General features: G+C 43.8%; 1 protein-coding gene and 1 long non-coding RNA gene across 10 annotated transcripts; one reads left to right on the plus strand and one right to left on the minus strand.

Moving 5' to 3' along the window:
• The first annotated feature begins 24 nt into the window (after positions 1–24).
• LOC120103565 (uncharacterized) lies at positions 25–26,910 on the plus strand. 9 transcript variants are annotated; one of them, XR_010052733.1, is made up of 4 exons: positions 25–425; positions 819–1,012; positions 14,379–14,545; positions 17,037–17,187. It is a non-coding gene; the product is annotated as an uncharacterized LOC120103565 (long non-coding RNA). The 9 variants fall into 9 exon arrangements; XR_010052730.1 differs by lacking the exons at positions 14,379–14,545; positions 17,037–17,187 and adding exons at positions 25,444–25,809; positions 26,762–26,910 and having other exon boundaries at positions 27–469; XR_010052731.1 differs by lacking the exons at positions 14,379–14,545; positions 17,037–17,187 and adding exons at positions 25,444–25,809; positions 26,762–26,910 and having other exon boundaries at positions 28–442.
• On the minus strand, positions 9,688–10,611 carry Mifl3 (macrophage migration inhibitory factor like 3). Its single transcript, XM_039113032.2, has one exon. The coding sequence runs from the start codon at positions 10,330–10,332 to the stop codon at positions 9,916–9,918; it is 417 nt and encodes a 138-aa protein (XP_038968960.1). The 5' UTR covers positions 10,333–10,611; the 3' UTR covers positions 9,688–9,915.
• Positions 26,911–26,957: the final 47 nt, after the last annotated feature.

A 26,957-nucleotide genomic window follows, 5' to 3' on the forward strand; every position in this document is an offset into this window, starting at 1 on the left:
GGTCGCGTCCCTCCCTCCCCTTCCCCCCTAGGCTCCGCCTCTCCGCCTCCTCCAGCAGCTGATCCCCAGCTGCGGTCGCGCTTCCGCGGTGCGGGGCTCTTCCGCCGGCCGCCGGGCCGGAGAACGCGGGCGCCAGCTGCCCCTCCCCCGCGGACGGCTGCCCGGAGACGGCGGGCGGCGTCTTGCAGCGGCCGCTGCCCGCGCCGAACCACGGTTGATTCAGGATGGCGGCCCCGGTGCACCCCGGCGCGCCGCACTCTGTGAAGTTGGACACGCGTAACAATCAGAGTGGCAGCCGGGCTGTGGGCTCACCCTCCTTCCCTGGAGGGACAGCGGCTCGCCCAACGCTGCTCGCCGCCTCCTGGGGCGCCCAGTTCTCTTTCCAAGCGAGGGATCCCGCGATTAGACTGGAACTCTGGAAGGAGGTTATCTGTGGATTTTTGTCAGTGCACCTGCCCCCTCCCAAAATGTATCACTACCCTTCTATTCTCCAATTTAGTTTTCTAATAGACCCTCACCACCATCCTCCAGTCTATCGGTTTTTTTTTTTTTTTTAAAAAAAGGCAGAATTGTTCAAGCTGATAGGACACTTGGTATTCGGGTATGGCGGTGGGGGGTGGGGGTGGGGGAGAAGGGTGAAAAGAGGAATGAGCTGATATAGTAAGTAGCCCTGTGTGGTAGAGCACATGCTATTTTAGCATGCTTCAAGCTCTGGATTCAACCTCTAGCACTAACAGTCCCCAGCCCCACTCCCAAAAGAAAGTGAGAAGAAAATTGCCAAAATCAAATTGACAAAGTCCTCTGTCCTTTGGTTCCAGATGCATTTGCAAGTCACAAGAAACATTATGGGAACATAGCAGTATCTTGTTTCATTGGTAGGGAAGAGGCCAAAGGTCTTGAGAATGGAGCCCTGAGGATGCACAGCTGTTAACCAGCAGCCACGGTATAGGTCAGAAGTAGCTGCCTTCCCATAGTGCAGGAGTCCTCAAGTTGACCTCCATGAGGAAACTGGGTAAGTGCACTGGAATTTTACCAGGTAAAGTTGAAAGTCCCCTTTTCAATGGGGTGCTTTTCCAAGAAACTATCCTCTATCATTAGTGGTAATTGACTGACCTGGAATAGGCAGGTGTTGGGTTTGCCCTTTCAATTTAATTTCAATTATATCCTCAGGTCCAGAGATGGCAAAGAGTGCTCACCTACAACCATTAATGAAAGACGAACTAAGGAAATTCTTAAGAGTAAAAGATGGGCTGAATGAGGAAGTAGTTAATTCAAAAGGTCATAGTACAACATTCTAAACTTACTAGGAGGTCACCAAACACCAAGTAAAAATGAGAATTCAAATGGTATAGAAACCCCTTAAATACGAAAATAAGTAATGCTTTAAAAAAATTTTTTTAACCTGTGTACACTGTGTAATCCAAGGACTTGGGGAGTGGAGGTAGGAGAATCAGGAGTTCAAGGTCAGCCTGTAGGCTATAGGGGACTCTGGTCTCGAATAATAGTAGCTGGGCGGTGGTGGCCCTTTAATCCCTTTAATCCCTTTAATCCCAGCAAGAGGCAGGCAGGTCTCTGAGTCTACAGAACGAGTTCCTGGACAGCCAGAACTAGACAGAGAAACCTTGTCTCAAAAAAAATAAACAAAATAAGTTTTGTCCATTTATTGCAAGGTTTTCCCCATCTCAGTTCCTTTGCTTGACATGCTCAACTACACATTTAAAAAGGGCCCCTTGGCTCCTTTGTATTAGTGAGCCATTATTTATCCCTGCCTTATTTGCCTACGGTAAGGGAGAGAGGCCTGGTAATGATGTGTCTGAAGTGGCCTTCCTGTGTCAATGTAGGACACACACTCTTCTCCCTGATTAAGTACATACTTTAATCCACAATTTTAAATATGATTCCTTTTCCCCCCGCAAGTCCCTGGAAAACCTCAGCCTAAAAATAGTTCAGGATCTGGTCACAAGCTGGCTCCATTCTAGGGTTTTGTGGGAAGTTCCCTGTTTAGTGACCATCTAGAGCAGAGATCAGGACCATCTGGTCCTTATCCTACAGTCATTCTGGATAGATTTTTATCATCTCATTTTGACAAATCTAGGGATGGAATCCAGAGCCTGGGCATGCTAGGCTAGTGATCTACTGCTGAACTCTACCCTCGGCTCCTCTGGATTATCTATATTTCTATAAATAGGGGTTCAGTGAAAAATTAAAAAGCATTCATTCAGTTCAGTATGAATTTCAGATGAATGGTGAATCGCATTTTAGTATTAATATATCCATGAACTCTCGGGCATACCCTTTTAAAATAATTATTCGTTGTTCAGACTCACTGGGTATCCTATAATTACTTGCCAAATTAACTCTATCAAGACAGTTAACCACATTATTTCCTTATATTAAGAATGTAAGGGGGAGGGGTGCTGGAGAGATGGCTCAGTGGTTAAGAGCGCTGACCGCTTTTCCAGAGGTCCTGAGTTCAATTCCCAGCAACCACATGGTGGCTCACAACGATCCATAATGGGATCCTATGCCCTTTTCTGGTATGTCTGAAGCAGTGCACTAACATACATAAAATAAATAAATAAATCTTAAAACAAAACAAAACAAAACAAGAATGTAGGGGCTGGGGAGATGTTTCCACAGTTCAGATACTAGTTGCTCTTGCAGAGGACCCACAGCCAATTCTCATCACCCACATGGCCACTAACTACCAGTCCCAAAGACCTGATGCTCTCTAATGCCGAGCGCCTCTACTTGTTGAACTATCTCAGGAGCCCAGTATTTTACTTTTTTTTTTAAATTTATTTTTAGGCAGGTGTGATGGTAGATGCCTTTAATCCCAGCACTCTAGAGGCAAAGACAGACATATCTCTGAGTCTGAGGCCAACTCAATCTACAAAGTGAACTAGGACAGTCAGGACCACACAGAGAAACCCTGACGGACATCTCTTAGGGCCCACTTGTCAGTGTTTCCTTAACTTCAAAGCTTTTGACACATTGATCTTTATAGGGAAACCGAGTAAAACATGACACCCTGCTCTGATGTTGAGGATTCAACCCGAAGCTGCCGGCATGCAAAGCTACACCCCAGGGCTAACTATAATCGTTAAAATTACCATTATATCGGGTTATATAAGGCTATGAACTATATGTATATATGTATATATATATATTGTTTTGAGACACTATGAAAACTAGGTTGATCTTGAAGTGTCACAGATTACAGATGTGATGTCAACATGCCTAATGACATATTTGTCAAAAAGAAAAAAATGACTTCAGCTGTAATCTCAGCACTACAGAAAGTAGAGACAGGAAGATTGAAATAAGTTCAGGCCAGTATACTCTACATAGTTAGTTTCAGACCAGCCAGGACAACACAGAGACCCTCGCAGAATAAAAAATAAAACAGAAACCATCCTACAATGGAAATACTTCTAAATATCATTTTTCAAAATATCCTTTGGAACAGCTTTTGAAAAGCAGTTGTTTTCTCACTTGTCAAAATGCCAGCCCTACATTGGAACAGAATTTTAAAATATTGTTTCTTAGTATCTGCAAAGTAGTGTACAACTGACAGCTGCCTTATTATCATTGACAGAGTCAGCAGACTGTTAATGCTTGGCTTTTTGTAAAAGCACAAGTTATTTATAGATTCTGACAACTGTCTTAATACTGGACAAGAAACACCTATCAGAGCCATGGATAAAACTGATCCCTTCATGATCAAGCCGTGTGTCATTGTAAACAACTGTATTACACCAGTTCTCAACCTTCCTATTACTGCGATCCTCCGGTGCAGTTCCTCATGTGTGCTGACCCCCAACCGGAAAGTTATTCATTGCTACTTCATAACTGTAATAACTATTTTGAACCATATCGTAAATATCTAATAACAGGGGCTAGTCGATATCTGACCCACAAAGGGACTGAGACCCACATGTTAAGAACCGCTGTAGGGGGCTGAAGAGATGACCCAGAGGCTAAGAGTACATATTGTTCTTGCAGAGCAATGCATTATTTTGAATGGATCTCAACTCAAACCAACACCCTCTTCTGGACTCTGCAGGTACTGCAGAATGTGCACTTACCTATTACACACAGACTTAACAGTAAAATCTTCTAAGGAATAAAGAAAAATCCTACATAAGATACGTGTCTATAAAAATTAACATCATTTCTTGGCCCCCCAAAAATATTACTTGGGAAGTACCAGCTCCCATTGGTACTGTAAAACTCTTAGGTCTTTCGAGAGTCCAGGACGGCTCAGAACCATCCAGTCAAAATAGAGATGGAAACATCTATATAATAAATAGCAAAGCTGGATTTGTCTTTTTATTATATTTAAAAACTACTATAGCTGGGTGGTGGTGGTGCACAACTTTAATGCCACCACTCAGGAGAGAGAGGCAGGTGAAGCTCTGTGAGTCCCAGGCCAGTCTGGGCTGTAGGGTGAGTTCAAGGACAGCCAGGGCTACATCTAGCTGGGGAGAGGGAAATGTCTTCCATGTTTGAATGACTCATACGCCCTGTGGATATGTTCCTCCTTTTACTGTGAGGTTTTAGTGTATTAAAGGGTGCGGTGGCTCAGGCTTTTTCTGTGTTACAGAGGAATGTGACACACACACACACAGTCAAGGAGTTGAAATCAGAAAGGTCAAATGAACTCCCCAGTGTGTGTCCATCACTCATCATCTGTGTAGTATTGGGAAAATTAGGTAACCATTGCGCTGACACATTTTAAAGTGGAATGCTCTTGTAAAGTGGAGGTAAAAACTTGTACTGGGCTAATAAGAGACAGACAAGTTTAGAGAAGTATGATAGTAAACACTTGAAACTTCAGGATTCAGGTAGTGGAGCCATGAGGATTAGGAGTTCAAAACCAGCCTCCGTCACAAAGTGAGTTGAAGCATACCTGGCTTACATAAGACTCTCAAAAAGTCTTTTAAAAAATCAAAACTAAAAAAAGAAAACTTACAGCAGAATTTGGTGGCACACAGCTCTAAGTCCAACATTCAGAAGACTGAGACAGGAGGATGGTAAGTTGGAAACAAGCCTGAGCTACTATAGTGAGACCCCATCGTACAAAACCAAAACAATTCAAGAAATATAATATTTCTAAAGTTTCATAGATGGAGCTAGAGCACACTTCCAAGCCCTGGCCCTCAGGCTTGACCTCTCTGCCATTTCTTTTTTTCTTTTTTTCTGGAGCTGGGAACTGAACCCAGGGCCTTGCGCTTGCTAGGCAAGCGCTCTACCACTGAGCTAAATCCCCAACCCCCTCTGCCATTTCTTTAGGATCATAAAGTAGTCATCCACCTGAATTTCAACTCACCCCACTGTGAAACTGCCCTCGTCCAAACACCACCTCATCCGAGAAGCTTCCCCATTTGATTTCTTCGACAGCCTGTTCCATTACTAACCTGCCCCTGCTTTCTCCACTCTGCTAATACATTTGTATGTTGCTGGTCCTCCTCCCAAAGTTAATAAGTTTGCCCAAATAATTCCCCCCAAAAATAATTAGCACACTTCAATCACAGCACTAGGAAGGCAGAGACAGGTGGATCTCTGTGAGTTTCAGGCCAGCCAAGCTCTACCCAGTAAGACTTTTTCTCACAAAGCGGTCAGGGAGTAGCGACTGGAGAGATGGCTCACCGGTTAAAAGCCCTGGTTGTTCTTTGAGATTACCAAGGTTCTGTTCCCTGTATCCACATGGTAGCTCACAACTATATGTAACTCCAGTCTCAGGAGATCTGACAGCGACCTCTTCTGGCCTGCGTGGTATCACGATATCAGGTATGCACCTGATGCACAGACATATATGCAAATATCATACACATAAATGAACTTAAAAAAAAACTAAGGAGGTAAAGGAGATGATGGAGAAACCCTCTTAGATATTTAGGGAAGATTATTCTTTTTTAAAACTTTCCTTTTACATTTATTTTCTCTCTCTCTCTCTCTCTCTCTCTCTCTCTCTCTCTCTCTCTCTCCCTCTCTCTCTCTCTCTCTGTGAGTGCTATTTTGGTAAGTGTTGCAGTTTCTCTCATACCCCAAGTAGCTCCCAAATAATTAAGACTGGACTATTATATTTACAACTTAAAGGGCACAACAACTGAGTAATATTACTCTATTTTACTCCTCTAAGCTAATCAGGCTACCTCCCAGCCAAAATCCCCACGATACTTCTTACATTTTATGGCTTTCTTTGCTCCAGGTGTTTTCCCATGATCTCTCCAGGACTCTCCCTGTGGAGAATCCCCTTGATTCTCTCTTGTTTCCTTTCCCCTGGCTGGGAGGAAGTCCTGCTCTATTCTCTCTTCTGTTCAGCCACTGGCTGATCAGCTAGCTTTATTCATCAATGAGGCAATAATTGGGGACCAATGTTTGCACAACATTGAAACATGATAGTCTCAGAATAAGGATTGCAACCAGAGAGCTATATCAGATAACTCTGGGTTAGATTAAGAGACTCAACCTCATTGAATGATGTGGAAGAACCATGGAGAATGATCCTGATATCAATTTCAGACCTCCACAGAGATGCATACCCCCATGTCATACTCCCACACATGTAAACACACTTGTTGGGGATTGGTTCCAATGCTTTGAATTAATCCAGCCCCCAAAATTGGGAATCTGTCTGTCCAAATGCTGAAGGTCCTTGTCCACATTTGGTTTTTGATCAATCAATAAAGAACCAACAGTCAGTGGCTGGGCAGGTAGACTGAGGCAGGACTTTTAGATTTGCATGGGTAGGAACTGGGAGAAGGGAAGACAGAGAATAGCCATGGTTCTGAGGGAGATGGGTCAGATATAGAGCTGCAGAGGGAAAATCATCCGAAATATAGGTGAGAAGGAATGTGGGCCCCAGAAGGGCTGCCCAGAGGAGTTAGGGCAACAAAGATAAAAGATAATTTTAGAGGGCATTAAGCCAGGATTACAGGAGGGAAATGTGTGCTGGCGGAGGGGAGAATTAGAACCGTCTTTGAGCTGGGTCAAGGCATAGTAAAATTAACTGGTGTGTGTGTGTGTGTGTGTGTGTGTGTGTGTGTGTGTGTGTGTGTGTGTTTCATTCTCAAATCCAGATTGCTCCTGGGTTGGGTGCACCAGTGCACCAGTGCCACCCTATGGGAGCCAAAGTGGTATAGCTAAAATCATGGCTACACACACTTGCAAACATATATACACATCCATAGACATCTCTCTCTCTCTCTCTCTCTCTCTCTCTCTCTCTCTCTCTCACACACACACACACACACACACACACACACACAGCAATAGAGAAATCAGAAGTTTTTCCTCTTAACACACACACACACACACACACACACACACACACACACACACACACACACACAAGTTAGGAGTTAAAACAAGATGGCTCACCAAATGGAGCACTGTGGCTCAGATGACTGTGAGTTCTATTTATGGGACTGAGATGCTGTAAGGGGAGAACTGACTCCTGTGATTTATTCCATGGTGTGGCATGCTCACCACTCCCAGGTACACACACCTTTAAAAGGAGGAAGCTGCATAGCCCTTCCTGTGCTAGGTTCTGTAGGAGGTCATGAGGTTGTTGCATGTATAGCTCTTTTCCATTTTCAGCCGTCTTTTCCTTTGCCCTTCTTTAGAAGCTCCCTTCTCCACTCTAGGTTCTTTAGCTACTGGCTGAACCACGTCTTCATTCTTTTTTTTTTTTTTGGTTCTTTTTTTCGGAGCTGGGGACCGAACCCAGGGCCTTGCGCTTCCTAGGTAAGCGCTCTACCACTGAGCTAAATCCCCAGCCCCCACGTCTTCATTCTTGAAGGTCCTAAATCTACTTCAACAATCCTTATTTCTCTCCTTGCTTCTATTTGCTGTTACTTTCTCCCATTAAACAGGGAAAACATCACAGGTTTCATTATCCTTCTCTCCCTTTAAATTGCCTTAAAATATTTTTCTTTTTCTTTTTTTAAAAAGATGTATTTATTTATTATATATGAGTACACTGTAGCTGTCTTCAGACATACCAGAAGAAGGCATCGGATCCCATTACAGATGGTTGTGAACCACCATGTGGTTGTTGGGATTTGAACTCAGGACCTCTGGAAGAGCAGTCGTGCTCTTAACCACCGAGCCATCTCTCTAGCCCAAAAATGTTTTTTCACATAATATATTTTATACATGCCAGGCACACACCTTTAATCCCAGCATTTGTAAGACAGAGGCAGGCAGATCTCTGAGTTTGAGGCCAGCCTGGTCTACAGAATGAGTTCTATTACAGCTAGGGCTACCCTGAGAAACCATAAACAAACAAACAAACAAACAAACAAACTGAAACAACACCAGTATATTTTGTTTATATTCTTTCTCCTCTCCCAAGAGAAGGTAGAAAGTTTGTTAAGAGCCAGAGGTGGTGGATGACTCCAAGGAAATAGCATCTTCAGATACAACAGGAGTGATGGATGTATAACACCACACAGACTGATGGTACATGCAAAACTAGAGAATCTCTTTGATTCTGGAGAAATTCAAGTACCAGTTTCCATCAGGCAACAGAAAGCCAGAGGCCAGAGAGGTGGCCTAGCCAGTAAGAACCCTTGATTCTCTTCCAGAATGGGGTGATCTTTCTGTGTACTGTGTAATGATTGACTTGGTATTATTCAAGGACTGATTTCTGTGCCGGCAGAGAGAGAGTACAGGCTGGACTTTGATATTGTTTTTTTTTAAAGTTTTTTAAAAATTATATATTGAGTACACTGTAGCTGTCTTCAGATACCAGATCCCATTACAGATGGTTGTGAGCCACCATGTGGTTGCTGGGATTTGAACTCAGGACCTCTGGAAGAGCAGTCAGTGCTCCTAATCACTGAGCCATCTCTGCAGCCCGACTTTGATATTGTTAAGCATCACCTGTCTTAGTGGTTTGTAAACACTCCCTGGAACACTTTCTGGTTGGTTTCATAAAGAGCTGAATGGCACGTATAGCAAAGCAGGAGAGTATACTCAGGACCTCCTGGAAAGAGTCTGAGGTAGGAGGTTCATCAGGAGACATGGAGAAGAGACTTGTCAGGGAGATGTGGAGCAAGTCAGATGTATGAAACGAAGGGAGGTAACGAGCCACGTGACAGAACATAAGTTAATATAATGGGTTAATTTAAGTTAGAGAATCTTACGAGCAAGAGTAAGCTAAGGCCTGAAACCTTCAGAAGTAATATAAAAGGTCTTCGTGCTGTCCTTTTTGAGAAGCTGGTGGGTTATAGAAAATGATGCTATACTCTAAGTTCTGTTTCCAGCACCCATGTTGGGCAGCTCTCAACCACCTGTAAACCCAACTCCAGGGAATCCAAGACCCTCTTCTGGTCTCATCAGGTGCCTACATTTTTGCATTCACATACATAAACATACGTGCTTAGGTGCATGCACGCGCGTGCATACATGCACAAACACACACACACACACACTGTTTAAAAAAAATCCAGTTTCCATGTTATAATTAGAATCAATCACCCCAGTGGCCGAGCATTTTCTTCCTGGCTATTGTTCCAGGGCCTGAGGAGCCCAAACTGGCAAGGTAACATATTGGTTTCTTAGTCAACAGAACTGCTGTGTTTCAAGGCAGAAGCATTTCTCTGTTGAAAACAAAGACTAACAAATCAAAAGGACTCAGAGTTGCAGAAATGGAAGTGAACATTCTGGAAGTGACTATTTTTTTTTTTTTTTGGTTCTTTTTTTCGGAGCTGGGGACCGAACCCAGGGCCTTGCGCTTCCTAGGTAAGCGCTCTGCCACTGAGCTAAATCCCCAGCCCCTGGAAGTGACTATTAAACCATTTATTTTTCCCTACCGGAAGGTGGGCATCGTTAGGGTGGGTAAACACAGAACTCTGCATGCAGCAAGGCTTGAAGAACAGCGGTGCAGTTAAGTGAGGCCCGGACTCAAGCGAGGGTGGAACTGTTCCAGCCCAGGTTGGCTGCATTCATGTTGATGTAGACCGGGTCCAGACTGATATGCAGGCGATCTGACAGTAGGCCGCATAGCAGTTTGCTGTAGTTGCGGTTCTGGGTGCCACCAATCTTACTGATGCTGTGCAGGCTGCAGAGGGTGCAGGGGTCGTTCATGTCGCTAAAAGTCGTGAGCTGGTCTGGGACCACGTGCACTGCGATGAACCGTGCCGGCTTGCCAGTGCCCTGTGCCAGCTGCTGGGTGAGCTCAGAGTGAAACTCCTCTGGCTCAGAGGCGTGGAGAACATTGGTGTTCCTGATGAACATGGCATGGTGGCGGAGAGACTGCGAGCAAGGACTGGAGGACGGTGCAAAGCGTGGTGTGAGCCAAGCCAGGGACCTCATTTCCATCTTTAATCCTTGCTTCCTGGATCCATATATTCTGCTTGCAGAGAAGCAGCAACATATATGAAAACATTTATATTCTTACTAGACAGTTATGAATTTTAAAATGAGAATCCCAGTCACTGAGGGTGCTATTTCTCTCTGGCACTGGCATTAAAACCATAGTCATCAGTCAGCTAGTTCAATATCCCAGCAGATTCTGGGCAGTGATATATATGGACAAATGAATGAGTTCTACAGATGCAAGCATATTACACTTTCCCCCACTCTCATCTGCCTGTCTTCCCCCCCTACCCCAAAGATGCATCATAACGGATCTTTAACCTTGAATTTAATTTTGTTTTTTTTGAGACAATTTCTCTGTGTAGTGCTGGCTGTCCTGGAACTTGCTCTATACACCAGGCTGGCCTCACAGAGATCCACCTACTCCAGCCTCCCAATTGCTGGGATTAAAGTTGTGCAACACCACAGGCTGGTATGAATTTAATGTTTTATAAAGCAGGAAGTTATTTCTTTTCCTTCAATGCTGGTAATAGTTATAGTACCTCTGTGAACAGGAGAAAAGCCGCTTTTCATTGGCACTGGAAGCTTGTGAAGAGATTTGGTTGTCAATGGCTCCTAACTGAACCAACCCGCTCTCTTTAGTCCGAGCTCCAGTGTTACACTGTCAGCTGTGCCCTGTCTTTCATTAGAGAGACGTAATAAGACTGTGAAGGTTATGTCACTATTCTGAAAGATGCATAAGTAAATTTTGTGTTTGAGCTTTCAAAAAAAAATCATGGGTAGGGACAATAGCCAGGGATTTTCTTAGTCTTGCCTTGGAAGTCTTTTTCTTTGACTTGAACTGAATGCTTCATCATCTGAAATGCCTCATTTCTTCAAGTCTTCAGTGTGTTTATACGAAGCCACCTCCAACCTACCATTGTAGAAACTATCAGCATAAAGCAAATGTTGCTTCAAAGTGCTTGTTTTTTATAGACACTTCAACGCAGTTGACTGAAGGTGAGAAGCTGATTGTTGGTGATATTAGTCCATTTTATTGCTCATTGGTAAGCTATTCAACACTACATCTGAGTGTAAGGGTGTGTGTAGAATATATTGGAGAAAACAGAAACATTAATAACAAAGGGTTGTCTCTTTAATGGAGGAAATCAATACCTGTTTTCCATCCAGAGGGCTAGGAGTGAATATTGTTAATGAGCTGGAGACCTTTGTCATCTATAGAGCCAGACATTAACCCAAATGCCCCAGAAAATTTATCTCAGACTCTCTATGCCTGGATATTTACTTTTGGTCTATTTCTCAGTCAACAGAACCCATCATTAGGGAAGATATCACGTGGACTTTACAGCCTGGTGACCTTTACACTACCTTGGTCAGAAACTACACCAGATCGTAGGCCCTTAAGCTGTAGAACCTATCTTCAAAGTCACGTGTACTTTGCAAAAAGAGTTTGAAGTAGTCACACCCTAAGCTTTACTGTGCACATGAGATTGGGATGGTTGTTACCAGGATACTTTTTTCTAAAATAAAGTGCCTGGAGTCAGACTCCAGAAGTTTGATCCAGCCTAGCTAACTTGTGCTGAACCCTTTTCCTTCTTATGTCACTGTGATGGTTTGTATATGCTTGGCCCAGGGATTGGCACTATTAGGAAGTGTGGCCTTGTTGGAATTTGTGTGTCCTTGGGTGTAGACTTTAAGACCATCACTCTAACTGCCTGGAAGTCAGTACTTTGCTAGCAGCCTTCAGATGAAGCTGCAGAACTCTCAGCTCTGCTTGCACCATGCCTGCCTGGATGCTGCCATGCTCCTTCCTTGATGATAATGGGCTAAACCTCTGAATTTGAAACCCAGCCTCAATTAAATGTTGTCTTTTATAAGACTTGCATTGGTCATGGTATCTGTTCAAGCAGTGAAACCCTAACTAAGACAGTCAGTCACCCTGATCATTGCCCTGCTGACAGTATGGCTTGTAGGGACCCTCCCCCCCTTACTGGTGTCTGTCTGTCTGTCTCTCTCTCTCTCTCTCTCTCTCTCTCTCTCTCTCTCACACACACACACACACAGGTATGATAAGTCAACTTGAAATTTCAACTTAGAATACAGGGTTGGGAGTATAGCTCAGTGGTAGAGTGCTTGTCTAGCAGGTACAAGGTCCTGGGTTCAATCCTAATACAGAGAGGGTACAGAGTTGTTGAATATAAAATAAAAGAGAACTGAAAAACAGAAAGTAAAGAGAGGTAGTAGCAGTAGGAAATCAAGGAATAGGTGAGGATTGGAGAAATGGCTCAGTGGTTAAGAACACATTACTGCTCTTATAAAGAACCCAAGTCTGGATCCCAGACTGTAACTTTAGCTTCTTAACACCTCTGGCTTCTGAGAGTGCCTGCACTCACATGCATATAGCAACCACACACACACATGCCGCGCCCAACCTCGACCAGCAAGGAAGACACGACCACAGGAGATCTTCAAGCAGTTTTATTCAGGAACCTTGATTCAATCTTCTGACCTCTCTCTCTTCTGGCTCTCTCTCCCCAGGGAACGCCCTGCACCACACTTAAATAGCTAGCACTGGCCAGTCCTAGCAAGCCACGTGGGTAGATAGGCTGTCACTATGTGGAAGCTATCGGGCCAGGCAGACATAGCCAAATAAGGACTTGTTTACTGCAAGGAGCGCTCACTGTTGGGAGGGTGGAAGGCGGAAACCAGCGCCATCTTTGAGACGCGGCACGTCACAGCTCTCTACACACACACACACACACACACACACACACACACACACACACACACACACAAGTGGAAACGTAAGGGTTTTTTTGAAAGTCAGTTGTGTTGGAAAGGGTTTTGTTGGGGCAAATACAAGAAGTGTTTTCCTGAAGTGGATTGAGGTAAAAGACTAAGGCAGACTCATGAAGGAACGTTTCACTGAAGCAGACCCAGGAGGAAGGATGTTCTGCTAAAGCAAGCACTTGAAAGGACACATAATGAAGGATTCTTCACCAACAACACACATGTATTGGTCTGCCTTACATTGTGCAGTTGAGCTGCATTGTTGGGACTCCATAGAGAGAACCACACCAAAACACTTCTGGTGATGTGCTGCAGTTTCTTGCCACTTCCATGAACTTGGGCTGATTGGCAGAGTGATATTAGCTGAGGCAAGACCTGTGGAGGGCATGTGATGTTTGGAGATTATAAATAGGACTTGACGGACAGTGACAGAGGCTGAGCTTGGTTTGCTTCTAGAGCTAGCTGTGCAATACTTGTGGGTCTCAAGTCTTTGCTGATCTTCACTTCCCTGAGAGAGGCACAGCCAAGAACTCCTGGTATCCCTCCTGGGTCCCTCCTGCTGACTCAAACCAAAGCTGAAACGTGGCTGTCTCTGCTAGGTTGTGCCACCACTGCTGACTTGTGTTTGCTATCCTGACTGCTGGTGTATCTGTGAAGAGTTTATGAGTGGATCGAGCTGCCGCTGCTAACCTATGAACTGAGCTGTGGATTTCCAGATTACACAGACAGCAGTTGTTCTAAAGAACCTTTCTAAGCAGGTCCTCCTCCTCCACCCCTCCCACCACTACCTCCACCCCTGCATAGCCTTTCTTTCCCACTACCTCTGGTGGGTGGTGGACTAAAAGAAGTTAAAGCATTTAAGAACCATCATTAAAATAGGCATTGAAAAAAATTAAACTTACAACACACACTTAAAAATTAATTTTAAAAGAATTAGACTGGGAAATTAAAGGTTAAAGTTGAGATCATTGAAACCAAACAGCTTGAATGAGAAGCCTTAGATAGCAGAAGCCCAGACCCAGAGAAGAGTCTGATGTCCTCTTTACAGTGGTACCTCAAGTAGTTCAGAGGGAGGGCCCTGCATTGCCATGACCCTTGAGAATGGCTGCAATGTGACAGGTGGAAGTGTCTCAGAAGGAATGTGATGAGGGTATAGGGAAGTCCCAAGCATGTGTGAAGAGCTGTTGCCTGGGTGACACAAATAGAAGCAGGAAGCAACTGGAAGGAGTGAGTCTTTTCTTCTTTCATTATCCTTTCAGGTCTTCCAGTGTGGACAGGCCCTACCAGAGCTGGCAGCCAAGGAGAACTGCAGCAGTCCTGGTCTAGCTCCACCTTACAGAGCTCAGAAGATGGCTTTGAAGGGATGATTCCTTCAGAGAGAGACAATCATTGTTCCGATTACCTACAAAAGTTGAGGAAGAGTTAGGTATGATATAGCACAGGCCTGTGATCTTACAAAAGGATTGCAAATTTGAAGCCTGCTAGGCCACATAGTCAGACTCTCAAAAGGAAAAACAAAAGTAAAAGGATCATGGAGAGATGGCAATTTAGGACAGTTGTTCACATGGCTCTAGCTTGCTTTTTAAAAAAAATTTTTTTTAAAGATAGTGTCTCACCAGACAGTGGTAGTACATGCCTTTAATCCCAGCACTTGGGAGGTAGAGGCAGGCAGATCTCTGTGAGTTAGAGGCCAGTCTAAGTCTACAGAGTTAGTTCCAGTACAGCCAGGACTATACTGAGAAACCCTCCCTCGAAAAAGAAAAAAACAACCACCATAACCACAACCACAACCACAACCACAACCACAACCACAACCCCAGTCTAAACTGTAGTCTAAACTGGAGCTCCCTTTGTAGCCAAGGATAATGACCTTGAACTCCTGACCCTCCTGCTTCTACAGTCATGTGCCACCATGCTTGTCTGGGCAGGTTCTATCTTTAATAGCTAGATGAATAGTGGGGAGAGAGGGGTACAGAGTAACATATATGATGTGGAGAGTAGAGAGGAGGTAGTTTCTAGTATATAGATGATCTGCTAAGGTTGATCAGTTTGAGAAACCTGGAGTCTAATAAAGTGCAATTCAAACTGTACTCTCTAAACTGGACAATCAGAGTCAGCTGTAACACGGGCTTTTCTAGGCCCTCCCTTGCTCAGAATATTGACAAAGGGTTACTTTTACCCGTTAATGCCTAGGCCCTAAGCTAGGCCTGTTCACAACTAGCTCAATTATCTGGATTATATTAATCCAAGTTCTGCCACACAGCGGGTCACCTCTCTTAGATTTCATATGCCCAACTTCTTCAGAGTCTCATTGGTAAATCTCCTGTGCCTGACTCTTCCCCAGAATCTCTCTCTGTCCTCAAGACCTACCTTACTATTCTGTTGTTTGTTATAGGCCATAGGCTTTTTTATTTGAACCAATCAGAAGGTACTTTGGACAGGCAAGGAAGAACAAAGATACACCTTCACATAGTATATATTATCAGCTTTTTATCACTGTGAAGAAAATTCCTTATATAATAGTCCACAAGGGAGCCAGACATGGTGAAATAAGCCTTTCATCCCAGCACTCAGAAGGTAGACACACAGGCAGATCTCTGTGAGTTTGAAGCCATCCTGGCCTACAAGTTCTGGGACAGCCAGGGCTATACAGTAAAACCCCATCTCAAAAATCCAAACCAAACAAATAGATCAGTCCATTGGTAGATGGATCCATAAGGGGTATTAGTCTATTTTGCTCTGGGCATGCTGACTCACACCTATAATCCCAGCAGGTGGGAAGCTGAGACAGGAAGATTAGTATAAATTTGAGACCAGCTTATATCAGAGTGAATTCCACAAAAGCCTAGGCTACAGAGTGAGATCTCAAAAATAAAAACCATCCATCTCCTGCAAATTTATTGATCTCATTTTTCTTTACAGCTGACTATTCCATTTCATATATGAACAGATTATCTGCTGATGGGCATCTAGGTCCCTGCTCTAATAAATGGAGCAGAAATAACCATGGATATGCAGCTTTCTCAATGAAAGGATATGGAGTTCTCTGGGTATATGCCCAGGATAGGAATTGCTGGGTTATAGAGTAGTTCTTCTAAACTGATTTCCATAACGGATGTATTAATTTCACTCTCACTACTGATGCATAAGGGCTCTTCTTCCTTCACATCCTCTCCCACACTGGTTGTCAGATTTCTTGGTACAGCCATTCTGACCAGGTGTCCTGGTATCTCCAAGTAGTTTTAGTTTGCACTTCCCTGTTGACCAAGGAGGTTAAACAGTTTTAAAAAAAGGATTTATTATTCATCAGGCTGGAGATATAGTTCAGTGGTAGAGCATTTGCCTATCATACACAAGGCCATGGGATCACCACTGTAAAAAATAAAAAACAAAGTTACAAGTCATTTGTGAGGTTTTGTCTTATTTTTTCTCTTTTTGGTTTTTGAAACAGGTTTTTTTCTTCTTCGTGTAGCTCTGGCCATTTTGAAACTTGCTCTGTAGACCAGGCTGGCCTTGAACTCAGAGATTCATCTGCTGGGTACCACCTGGCAGTGAGGTTTTTTGTTTGTTTGTTTTTTCTTTTCTTTTTTTCGGAGCTGGGGACTGAACCCAGGGCCTTGCGCTTGCTAGGCAAGCGCTCTACCACTGAACTAAATCCCCAACCCTGTTTTTTATTATTTATACAACATTCTGCCTGCATGTATGCCTGTAGGCCAGCAGAGGGCACCAGATCTCATGGTAGATGGTTGTGGGTTCCTGGAAATTGAACTCACATTTTTTTTTTATTGTATAGTTATATTATATTTTATCATTAATAATATAATATTATTATTAACCTTTAAAAATACAATTGAGGGGGTGGAAATATGGTTCGCCAGTTAAGACTACATTCTGATCTTATAAATGATCTCTTTCAGTTCCTGGCACCTATGTTAAAGAGTTCACAACTTTCTGTATCTCCAGCTGCAGGGAGATTTGTCACCTTTGACATGCAAGGGTACCTGTACTTATATGCACCTATCCCTTCCAGCATACATAATTGAAAAAATGAAAATAAATCTTTAAAAATATAACTGAGATCATTACATTGGTTATTTACATGAAATATTCATATATACATTATATTTTAGGTATCTTTGTAGATAATCTTTCACTTTACTAATTTCTTTACATCATTGCTAATATACCATTACAAGCTCTAATTTTTTTTTTTATTAACTTGAGTATTTCTTATATACATTTCGAGTGTTATTCCCTTTCCCGGTTTCCGGGCAAACATCCCCCTCCCCCCTCCCCTTCTTTATGGGTGTTCCCCTCCCCATCCTCCCCCCATTGCCGCCCTCCCCCCAACAATCTAGTTCACTGGGGGTTCAGTCTTAGCAGGACCCAGGGCTTCCCCTTCCACTGGTGCTCTTACTAGGATATTCATTGCTACCTATGAGGTCAGAGTCCAGGGTCAGTCCATGTATAGTCTTTAGGTAGTGGCTTAGTCCCTGGAAGCTCTGGTTGCTTGGCATTGTTGTACATATGGGGTCTCGAGCCCCTTCAAGCTCTTCTAGTTCTTTCTCTGATTCCTTCAACGGGGGTCCTATTCTCAGTTCATGAACTCACATTCTTTAGAAGAGCAGCCGTGCTCTTAATTTCTGAGCTTTCTCTCCAACCCCTATTGGGCAGTTTTTTGTCAGTTTAATTTCTGCAGTTCTCTATAAATTCTTGATATTAGCCCCTTGTCTGCAGTCTAGCTAGTAGACTTTCTCCCATGCTGTGGGCTGTCCTTCTATTGTACTGATTGTTTCCTTTCTGTGACGAAGCTGTTTTCATGTGGTCCCTCCTAGCTTTTGGTACCTGGAGCCAGTTCCTGTGCTGTTGAAGTTCTGTTGGAGAGATCTTGCCTACCCCCATGTTCTGAGGAGTGTTCCCAGTGCTTTCATCTAGTGGCTTCAGCATTTCAGGTTTTTAATTAAGGCCTTTGATCCATTTCAAGTTGACTTTTATATAAGGCAAGAGATACTAATCTAATTTCACTATATTTCAGGTGGAGATCCAGTTCTGCCCGCATTGTTGTTGAATAGACTACCTCTTTTTCCAATGTATGCTTTTATTGGTGTTTATTTATGGGTTCTTGATTGTGTGGTATTGGTCTACATGTTTCTATGTCAGTAGCAGGCTTAGCATGTATACTATCAAGTGAGTTCACCTGATCTCAGAAGAAGAGAAAGCACATGTGGGCTTTTATACATGGATCTGAGCCTATAATGTACACATGTACACATGTGAACTAGTGTGTGCTAACAGCACTTGGAGAGGAGAGCAAGAGGGTCTGCTGGGTGATGAAAGAGGACAAGGCAGGGAAAACAGGAGCTGTGAAAGAGGACATAAAGCCTATTGTTTTTCTAGTGTGTGTGTGTGTGTTGGATAAGTTCATAAAAACGATACTGAAAGTGTAAAACCCTAAGTGAAGCCCCCTGGTTTCAGAGTGGCAGTCCTCACTTTATAGAAGTTCACTGAGATAGAGTTTGGGGCAGGGAAAGTGTTGGTTTGAATTGCTATGGTCATCTAGTTGTGTGATGTTTTGTGATTTTATTACAATAAAAAGTAATTTTCACATTAAAAAAAGGTCTCTTAGTTCATGGGACCAGTTTCTGTTGACCATAGCCACTGCCTTTGGGCCTCTGTGAGGTAGAGAGCATGGCGGAGAACATGTATCTGAAGCCTGTTTTACCTCATGACAGCTGGGGGAAGGGGAGAAAAGGTGGGAGTCCCAGTATCCCTTTCAAAGAGTGTCACTACTGGACCTAACGCCCACTCACTAGCTCTACCCCTAACAAGTTCTGCCTTGGCACCAGGCTGAAGACCAAACAGTCAATATACGGGCCTTTGGGAGACATTCTAGATCCAAGTAACAGTGCTCTCTCTGCTTTGCCTCTGTCTCTCTGTCTCTCTCTCTGTGTGTATGTGTACATGTGTGTGTGCAGTAGCTTTCTCAGTTTATTTCTGAGCCCTTTAGTCCTCTAGTCTGTTTTATTGGTATACCTGTTTTTATGCCAGCAATAGGCTTAGAATATATATTAGAAAGGGAGGTTGCTTAATCCTAGAAAGAAAAAAAGTTCTCCTTGAGAGTAAAAATAAACATATTTACATACATTACATACATACATATATGTGTGTCACATGTTTCCCTTAAAATAATTCTAATTTAACATATGAGAGCTCTGCTGCATATACACCTGCATGCCAGAAGAGGGCATCAGATTAACACCATGTGGGTCCTGGGGATTGAAATCAGAATCTCTGGAAGAGCAGCCAGTGCTTTTAACTACTGAGTCATCTCCCCAGCCTGTGTTTCCCTTTTAACACTAGTTTTTGGGTTTTTTGTTTGTTTGTTTGTTTTTTGTTTTTGTCTTGAAACTCACTATGTAGTTCAGGCTAGCCTGCAAACCACAGGGATCAGCCTACCAAGTACTTGGGTTACAGGCCAAGTAATTGTATTGAGGTATTGTATCTGGTATATTAATTTGATTCCCCTCCCCTCAGCCTCCCAAAGGTCCTTGCTATGAAGCCTGGCCTGGCTTAGAATTCACTGTGTAGACCAGGCTAGCCTCCAACTCACAGAGATCAGAGATCCCATCCTTTCTGCCTACCATATCTGTCATGGACCAAGGTTTAAGTAGATTTTACTGTTATAATACAAACCCCACTAAGCAGAACCAATATATATGGTCCCAGTTGTCACCATGGAGACGTGAAGAGGTCAAGCCTGCCAAAGAGGTAACTGGAACCGAAGGGCATGATTCCAGGGAAGGCTAGCCGGGAAAATAGGACACTATGTAGTCCAAGTCGACCTAGAACTGGAAGTCCTCCTGCCCCTGTCTTCTAAGTGAGGGGTTTACAGGCGAGCACCCCTCACCCAGTCTTCATCAAAGCTCTGTGCAGGATTTTTCTCGCCTGGGCACTTTGGGCAGCACTGTCCTAAGAATTATTTACAGCATTATTTGGATTGGAGATTCAGGGTCCTCCTCCTATACAATGAAAAAAAAATCCAATTTTATTACAGGATGTGGCTGGTAGCTTTCTTCTGGAAAGAAATTGAAATTTCCCATAAAATACCTGTACACATTCTTTTTTTTTTTTTTTTGCCATCAATAAGAAATTTACTTTAAAAAAATCCAAATGCTGGCATTGTCCAGAAAATTTTAACAGGTTTATTTATAAAGTTGAGTTGTTGAAGTGTGTTCACTGAAACATTTTGCTTGCATTAATGCTTTACCTCTTGCATTTATATTAAAAATTCGTACACAAATGAGTGTGGAGAAACTGTCAATACCTGATTCTGTCCCCTGTGTTTCCGCTTGCCATCATAGACCCCCATGGAAAAATATCTAACATTCAGAACTGCTGATAACAGGAAGAGGAAAAAAAATTTTTTGAGAATGAAATGTTTCCTCTCACTCTGGACTGTTAAGCACATTCTTCGCGCATGCGGCGTGCTAGCTGGAGGTCTTTTGGCATAATTGTTAATATGTCTGGCAGGGATAGCATACAGGTTGGTATCTTCAAAAAGGCCAACCAGATAGGCCTTACTTGCCTCCTGCAAAGCACCAATCGCTGCACTCTGGAAGCGCAGATCTGCTTTGAAGTCCTGAGCAATTTCTCGCACCAGACGCTGAAAGGGGAGCTTGCAAATCAGAAGGTCAGTGGACTTCTGATAGCGTCTGATTTCATGGAGTGCCACAGGCCTGTAATGATGCATGCGGAGAGGTGACTCTGGATCCAGTAGAGGGCGCACTCTTGCGAAAGGCTTCTGTAGCCAGTTGTTTCCTGGGTACTGTACCACTGGTGGATTTGCAGGCAGTCTGCTTTGTATGAGCCATGGTATGGGGACCTCCTTACTTACCCGGCTTCTCCTCCGCCAGAGCTCAGCAAGCAAGTGGTGGTGGCCTCTACACATTTCTAATAAACAAATGGGATCCAAGTTTCTAAGAAACCAGTTGCTTGTCCACTTACCTTCTGTTACCACGGTAGTCAGTGACATTTACCATGCACTTTTCCCTTTTTGAATCTAATCAAGCCATGATGTTTTCTGCCTCTCACTTCTGCCCCGGTAGGCAGGAACACGTGCCTCGGGAAAGGCAGCAACAGGGGAGCTAGGAAGACAGTAGTTGATCAATTTTCCAAGAAAGGCTGGCATGTTATCAAAGTGCTGTGTCTGATATTAGAAATCCTGAAAAAACCAGTACTCGAGGCACCGAGATAGTATCCAATGGCCTCAGAGGCTGTGTGCCTGAGGGGTGCCTTCGGGATCTACAGAATAGTGAAGCCACATTTAGAAAATTCAAGCTAGGGCTGCACGGTGGTGGCTCATGCATTTAATCCCAGCACTGAGATGGATCTCTGTGAGTTCAAGACAGCCTGGTCTACAGAGCAAGTTCCAGGACAGCCAGGACTACACACAGAAACCCTGTCTTAGAAAAGAAAAGGAAAGGACAATCCAGGAGAGATGGCTCCGCAGTTCAGATCACTGGGTGCTCTTCCAGAAGTCCTGAGTTCAATTCCCAGCACCTACACAGTGCTCACTACTGCCAGATGCCCTCTTCTAGAATACAGATAGCTACACAGGCAGACAGAACATCCGTATATATCAATAAGTCTTTTTTAAAAAATAGAAGTACAAATTTGAGCTAATTGCTGAACATGTTCAGGGCAAAAACTGTCTGTCTTCCACAGCATGGATCCTAAATGTATTCCTGGAACTGTAGTAGAAAATATTAAAACTATTAAAAATCCCGGAATGGGGGCTTCTGCCCTGCCTTTGGTTATCGAATTCCAGGACAAAACCACACACGCAGCCTTTGTATTTTTAATATGCCTGTAGCAGCACAGTAGCTGGGCAGCTGCCTACCCTTCCTGCTGCTAGACTCTACTTTGCTAACCCGGAGTTCTTACTCACTATTCACCATGATCCATCTGGGCTGCTCTTAACCCCAGTTGGGCAGCCCTAGGGCCAAGCTCTCTTGACCCGTATCCCATGTTGGCTTCCTTTCTCTTTTTTTGCATGCTCTTCTACCCTTCGGCTGCTGGCTTCTTCCTCCTCCTTCCCTCCTCACAGTCCTCTCTCAGCCAAGCCCACAAAACTCCAACTCCCACTTCTGTCTAGTCTTTATTTATCAATCACGATTAACAGGGTCACTGAGCGTCTTACATCCGAACTCTCTTGTCTCTGGGGCCCCTGTCTTGGGGCCCCAAATTAGCATTAGAAATACAAGCAGCATTAGGCCAGCCCACTACAGGGCACAAAATATATTTCGTGGTCAGAAAATAGCAGCCCATAATGGGATCTCCTGTGATTAGCAAGACAACTGATTTTTTTCTTCTTCATCTGATCTGTGTTTGTTTTACTAAAACACGAACAAACCAACACCACCATATACTGGAGACCTTGCAAGAGCAGGTCGGCCAGATCCATCAGATGATGGAAAACCTGACCCCAGAGGTACAAATGGCTTCAAAGAATGGCTAATAAACTGACTTCAGGCAGCACCGAGGAAGACCGAGGAGGGCCACCAGGTGTATCCTCGTCACTTTGTCCTCTTTAGAAAAGTGCTGGAAGCTGTGCAGCTGGAGAAAACTCCTGGAGCTTCCACGTGGACGTGACCGCTCTGGATTAGCTGCTGCTGCTGCGGCTGCGGCTGCTGCTGCTGCGGCTGCTGCTGCGGCTGCGGCTGCTGCTGCGGCGGGTGCGGGTGCGGGTGCGGGTGCGGGTGCGGGTGCGGGTGCGGGTGCTAAAGCATTGGTTTATTTTTTTCTTTTTTTTTTCTTTTTCTTCTTTTTCTTTTTTCTTTTTTTCGGAGCTGGGGACCGAACCCAGGGCCTTGCGCTTGCTAGGCAAGTGCTCTACCGCTGAGCTAAATCCCCAACCCCTATTTTTAAGGTTTATTATTTTTATCTTTTTAAGTGTTCTGTTAGCCCGTACATAGGTGTATGCATGCAGTACCTGCAGGGTCCAGAAGGCGCTGGAGTTACAGAGAGCCATGTGTATGCTGAGAGGTGACTCTGGATCATTCAGAACAACCAGGGCTCTCAGCCACTGAGTTATCTCTTCAAACACAAGTGCTAACGTTGGATGAGCTGTAACACCGGTCCAAGAATCTGTTTAAAATTAAGATTTGGATAATTTTAAAGATTTATTTTTAAATTACGTGTATGTGCACATGCCTGTAGGTGGGCATGTGCACACGAGTGTGGGTGCTGGACGAACAACCACTGAGTCATTTCTCCAGGCCTAAAATTCAGACTTTTTTTTTTTATGATGATAAATAAAAAGACATATTTCTGGTTACAAAGAAAACCAAAAAAAAAAAAAATCTACCACAGTGAATATTTTAAATGGTAAAGCCATGACTCTCATACAGACATGGGATGAAATGTGGCTCAAAGACTTTTTATTTAATTCACTAATGAGGGAACCAGGAGATATGTCACAGTAAGTTCAAAGGACAATACAATGACCAGACAAGTATATAAGCCATTCAGCAGTGCTGAAATCAGTTTCCCCTTCTCCTTGTTTTCCCTTTTCTTGACCTTTTCTCTCCCTCACCCCCAACCCCTGCTTCCCTTTGGCAACATGGGGATTGCATCTTGAACATCATTCAAGAGAAGCAAGTGTTCTGCCAGTCAACTGCAGCCCTAGAGAGGAACTCAATTCTTTGTTGATAAAAACTAGCCTAGTGCACTTTGGGGAGAGGGAAGTCATCAGAAACTTACCAAATGGAGTTTATTTGCATGTCTGAAAATAACTATTAATATCAGCTTTCCAAGAATGTATGTTGTCAGGACTTTTCAACAGCTCCACAGACCCTGATAACCAGAGCAGAGGGGAAAGTAGTTTTCTACTTCCAAGGGATCTCTTGGCCCATGTAAAAGTCATTCCCATCCCTAGCCTTCAGGGGAAGGCAAATTAGAGCTATCATGTGATCCCACTTCCCCTCAGTGAGAATGGCACTCAGCGATAAATTGAAGACATACATTGGAGAGAATGTGAAGAGAATGAATTCCCTTGTTTTCTTTTGGTGAGGTACAAATTAATACAGTCATTGTAAAAATCAGTTTTTAGATTTCTTAAAAAAATCAAAACTAGGATTACCATATGACCCAGATATTTTGCTCCTGGGCGTATACCCAGGGAGCTCCATACTCTACTGTGGGGAGATCTGCACCCTGTGTTTACTGTTGCAAATAATTGGAATCAACCTAGTCATCAATCAACAGATAATTAGATAATGAAAATTTGTTGTATATATAAGAATGGAATATAATTCAGTCTCCAAAGAAAACTGAAATAAAGAGTTATCAGGAAAATGTGCAGACTTAGAATGTATAATAGTAGTGGGGTGGTGGTGGTGCACGCCTTTAATTCCAACACTTGGGAGGCAGAAGCAGGTCGATCTCTGAGTCGGAGGCCAGTCTGGTCTACGGAGTGACTTCTAGTTAGAGTTTCATTGCTACAGAGAGACCATGATCAAGGCAACTCACGAAGAACAACATTTAGCTGGGACTAGCTTACAGGTTCAGAGGTTCAGTTCATTATCATCATGGTGGGAAGCATGGCAACGTGCAGGTGGACATGGTGTTGGAGGAGCCAAGAGTTCTACATCTTGACCCAAAGGTGGCAGAAGAGACCGTCATCTGCAGGCAGCCAGGAAGAGGCTCTCTTTTCATGTGGGGCAGAGCTTGAGCAGTAGAAGCCATAAAGGCCACCTACACAGTGGCACACTTCTTCCAACAAGGCCATACCTCCTAATAGTGCCACTTCCCAAGGGCCAAGCCTATTAGAAACCACCAGATAGCAAAGGCTACACAGAGAGAGATTGTCTCAAAAAAAAAAAAACACATTAACTGAGGTCACACAACCTGGGGGCAGGCGTGGAAGGGGAGAAACACCGTTCTTACTGTGTGGAATCTAGCCCCATAGCCTGAGCAAATGTATGTGAGTACAGTATAACACAAGAAAGGGCTAAACAGGTACAGAGGGAGGCTGAGTGCAGACAATGGACACAAGTTATGAGAGTGGAGATAAAGCTAATTATTTTCCAGTACTCTCATGGATATTTTGCTTTTGGTAGCACATCAGTACATGAAAACACTTGACAGTGACTCACAGCTTCCGTTCCAAGTGACTGCTCTAACCGCATAGGAGTTCACTGAGTTATGTATAGTCTTTGGATCTGGTTAATTTCTCCGATTTTTTTTTCATTTGCAACTTTTTAATATTAAAGTTAAATCTTTATTAGATTCGTTCGTTTTATTTTATGCGTGTTTTGCTTGCAGGTGTAGATGTGCGTCGTGCGTGTGGGTAGTGTCTGCAGAGGTCAGAAAGGAGCATCAGGTCCCTTGAACTGCAGTTATGGAGGGTTGTGACCCACCTCCTGTGTTCTGTGAATCAAACTGGCTTGCAGATGCTTCCCTACTCCCTGGCCCCGACACTTTCTATTATGCCCTACCATGTACCTTCTTCGCTGCAAGACAGTAATGGAATTTTAAAATTCATAACCAAGCCTGATGTACGCTGAGCATGGAGGTATATATATGCCTGTATATGGTTGGAAATGTGACCCGTTTCTTCCTCTGGTCAACTGCTGTCATGCCTTCCCCCACCCTCCTTTATGGACTCCCCTGCTGGAACTACAAATCCAAGTAAGTTCCATATGTTGCTTTGGGTTATGAAATCTTTTTTATGGTTACAAAAAATAGACCAGGTAGGATGACACATGCCTCTAATATTAACACCTGGTAAGTGAATGCAAGTGAATAAGTTCAAGGCCAATCTCAGCTACATGATGAGTTCAAAGCCAGTCTCGGCCATTTGAGATCTGGTCATCCTACCCCCTCCCCCCAACCCCAAACAAACATAATATAAATCAGTTGGTAAGAATCTTGCTGTGGGAGCAAGGACCTGGATTAGAAGCCCCAGGATTCACATGAAAGTCAGGCATGGAGCCTGGCCTGTTAGTGAGTACTTTTAATGCCAGCATTTGGTAATTAGAGGCAAGAGAACCTCAAGGCCAGCCTGGTCTACATACTGAGTTTCAGGCCGTCCAAAGCTACATAGTGAGACCTCGTCAAAAACAAAACACATAACCACAGCATTGAAGATCAAAGATAGGTGTCTCCCAAGAGCTTCCTAGCCGACAGCCTTGCTACAAAGGTGAGCTGCCATGTTGGTGAGAAATTGTGTCTCAAGGCACTAAGGTGGAGAGGGGAGAGGTCATCCAGAGGCTGAAAGTTAAGCCTGGTGACCCTAAGTCTGATACTCAGAACCCATTTAGAGGTGGAAGGCGGGCACTGCCGTCTACACATGTTCCTTGGTGTGCTCTCTCTCTAGTTCCCACGTATGAAGGGAAAGACACCCACCCTGCTCTGGTTTCCCCATGTGCCCACCTGCATATACACACCACACCATAAAAGGGAGAACGGCCTTAAGCCTGTAATCCCCTCCCGAAAGGAAAACTGCCCTTGACTACTCACTCACTCTCTGGTATTGCTGATCCCGCATCAGGCAGAAATCGAAGCAATGACTTTTACTGAACCCTCATTTCTCAGTATAATACCCCGTTGTTAACTAGATTGAATTTCTTGTCTTCTCCAGGGAACAGCAGTCTTCTGCAGGGTCAGAAGTAACAGTGATCTGGAGCTATGGAGGAAGTATGGTGTTCTAACGCTCGTGAAACACACTGAACTGTGTAACCGTGGGAGACTCCTTGTTGGATTTCTCTTCAGATAAAGTCTCTTTACATAGCCTGGCTGTCCTAGAACTTACGATGTAAACCAGGCTGGTTTTGAAC

The sequence above is a fragment of the Rattus norvegicus genome, chromosome 6 (assembly GCF_036323735.1).
Source record: "Rattus norvegicus strain BN/NHsdMcwi chromosome 6, GRCr8, whole genome shotgun sequence".
Lineage (NCBI taxonomy): Eukaryota > Metazoa > Chordata > Mammalia > Rodentia > Muridae > Rattus > Rattus norvegicus.

Bases quoted from the DNA above. Each gene is read 5' to 3' on its own strand.
- Mifl3 (XM_039113032.2), bottom strand. From the start codon at position 10,332: ATGGAAATGAGGTCCCTGGCTTGGCTCACACCACGCTTTGCACCGTCC.